The sequence below is a fragment of the Barbus barbus genome, assembly GCF_936440315.1.
Source record: "Barbus barbus genome assembly, chromosome: 1".
Classification (NCBI taxonomy): domain Eukaryota; kingdom Metazoa; phylum Chordata; class Actinopteri; order Cypriniformes; family Cyprinidae; genus Barbus; species Barbus barbus.
This window is the reverse complement of record NC_136729.1, coordinates 19,171,530-19,173,620: the sequence shown is the minus strand read 5'-3', so window position 1 is coordinate 19,173,620 and position 2,091 is coordinate 19,171,530. Positions and strand designations below refer to the sequence as shown.

At 45.2% G+C, this 2,091-nt stretch overlaps 1 protein-coding gene across 1 annotated transcript; it reads left to right on the top strand.

Moving 5' to 3' along the window:
• Positions 1-177: 177 nt before the first annotated feature.
• LOC306870019 (putative nuclease HARBI1) lies at positions 178-1,595 on the top strand (the record flags this gene model as incomplete). Its single annotated transcript, XM_079417039.1, has 3 exons — positions 178-890; positions 1,001-1,260; positions 1,531-1,595. The coding sequence occupies 3 exons, from the start codon at positions 178-180 to the stop codon at positions 1,593-1,595; spliced, it is 1,038 nt and encodes a 345-aa protein (XP_079273165.1).
• Between the last annotated feature and the right edge of the window lie 496 nt (positions 1,596-2,091).

The following is a 2,091-nucleotide window of genomic DNA, read 5'->3' as shown; positions in this document are numbered from 1 at the left end:
CTCAGAGTCATGACGTTTTCTTAGAATTTCCCCTAAAAGTGACACGAAAATCCCAGTTAATATAAAAGCTATTCCTCAAGATTCCTAGCGCTTAAAAGGGCTCCTAAGGCGAGATCTGCTAAGAGCAGGTAAGAGGACTTTTAGTGGCTTAGGAGTTCCCCTAAGCAGCTGCACAAAATGGCCAACAGAGGAGGCAGGAGAGATGTCCTGCAAACACTGGATGACAGGGAATTATTGAGACGCTACAGATTGGATCGTGCAGGAATCATGTTTGTGGTGGATCTCCTTAGAGATGCAATTACTTCACCAACTCGACGCCACAACGTTATTACACCGGAGAAGAAAGTAATCACAACCCTGAGGTATTTGGCAACAGGGAAAATGCAACAATGCAGCAGTGATGACTTGGGTCTGTCCCAATCCTCCGTCAGCAGAGTCATCACCCAAAAACTGACAGCTTTGTCACAACCTAATATTGTGACACAATTTGTTTCATTCCCGCTGGATGCCCGCACTTTACACAAACATAAAAGGGCATTTATGGACATTGCAGGATTCCCTGGCGTTGTGGGTGTAATTGATGGAACACATGTGAGAATAATTGCGCCATCAGAGGACGAGGCTGTCTTTGTTAACAGGAAGAATTTCCACAGCATCAATGTGCAAATAGTGTTCAATGCGGCCTGTAAGATTTTGGACATTGTGGCTAAATGGCCAGGCTCCACACATGATGTGAGAATGCTCTCCGAGAGTGGCATCAGACAGCTTTTTGAGAGACGCTATGTGCCAGCTAATTGCCACTTGTTAGGGGACAGTGGCTACCCATGCAAACCATGGCTCCTTACACCTTACTTCCAGCCACGCCAAGGGCCCCAACTAAACTATAACAGGTAAGCCAAACAATACAAAAATCATGGAAATGAAATGCAAGCAATATGTTAGAGCATCCAAGTAGTGCAATATTTCCATCAAATAATTAAAGGTCTGTATTCTATTGTAGGGCCCACAAGACAACAAGAGCAGTGGTGGAGCGTGGCATAGGCCAGCTTAAGAGGCGCTTTCATGTTCTCCACGGAGAGGTGGGGCTGAGGCCTGAAAAAGTCAGCAAAGTCATTATAGCCTATGCAATATTACACAATATTTGCAAGGTTAGACAGATTGCAGAACCTCTGGAGGATGGCGATGAGGATGAGGATGAAGACAACGATGAGGATGGTGGTGAAGAAGATAGTCACATTCCACAGGGGAACCTAGCCCAGAGTGGACTGCCTTACAGGGCAAACTTCACAAATTTACATTTCAGGCAAGCTGTAGCCCCATGTCATTTGAGAACTTGTGATGGTATTAAGAACTACCACAGTTTTACTGCACATCACCTGCAATTGTTAAAGGCAAGACACAGAACACAATCTGTAAATGGTTTATTTTTTAGGTGTTCAATTTTAAGGCGGTAGTACTCCTCCTGAAGGGAAAGGACTTTTTTTGTTGTTCAAACACATCAATTGTGAGTTGCAATCTTCTCTCCTGCAGGGATGCTGACGGAGCAGGTGCTGCGGATGGGAATGGTGTTTGATCCGCCGGGCTATCCTGAGTAGCAGCTGCAGATGGTTCAGGCGGCAATCTTGTCGGCAAACTTGATGGGCCCGGTTCTTGTGATGGCTCCATTCTACAGAAATACATAGGCCTAGTTTAATTATTGTTTTGATTAAATTAATTTAATACAATGAGCATGGATGAAATGGCTTCTGCAATGAATAAACACTGTTGATATGAATAACCCTGTGTCCTACCTTTGCTGCATTTCAAGGGCCTGCATCATTGACGTGTCAATGCCTGTTGGCAGCCCGGTGACACTGACCTCAGAGTGTCCCAGGACTTGAAAGACAGTGTCGGCCACCTGGGACAGCCGCTTTGCAGGTGGTCCACCCCCTAGAAAGAAACAGTCAATGAACACAGTACTTAGGCATGTAAATTAACTTTGCCAGCAGGAGCAAGTTGCCAGATTATGTGGTAGGCTATAATATTTTGCTCACCTGTGAGTGAGGATTCACGCTTGTGTGCTGCAATCTCATCTTTTGCCTTGGACTGCAG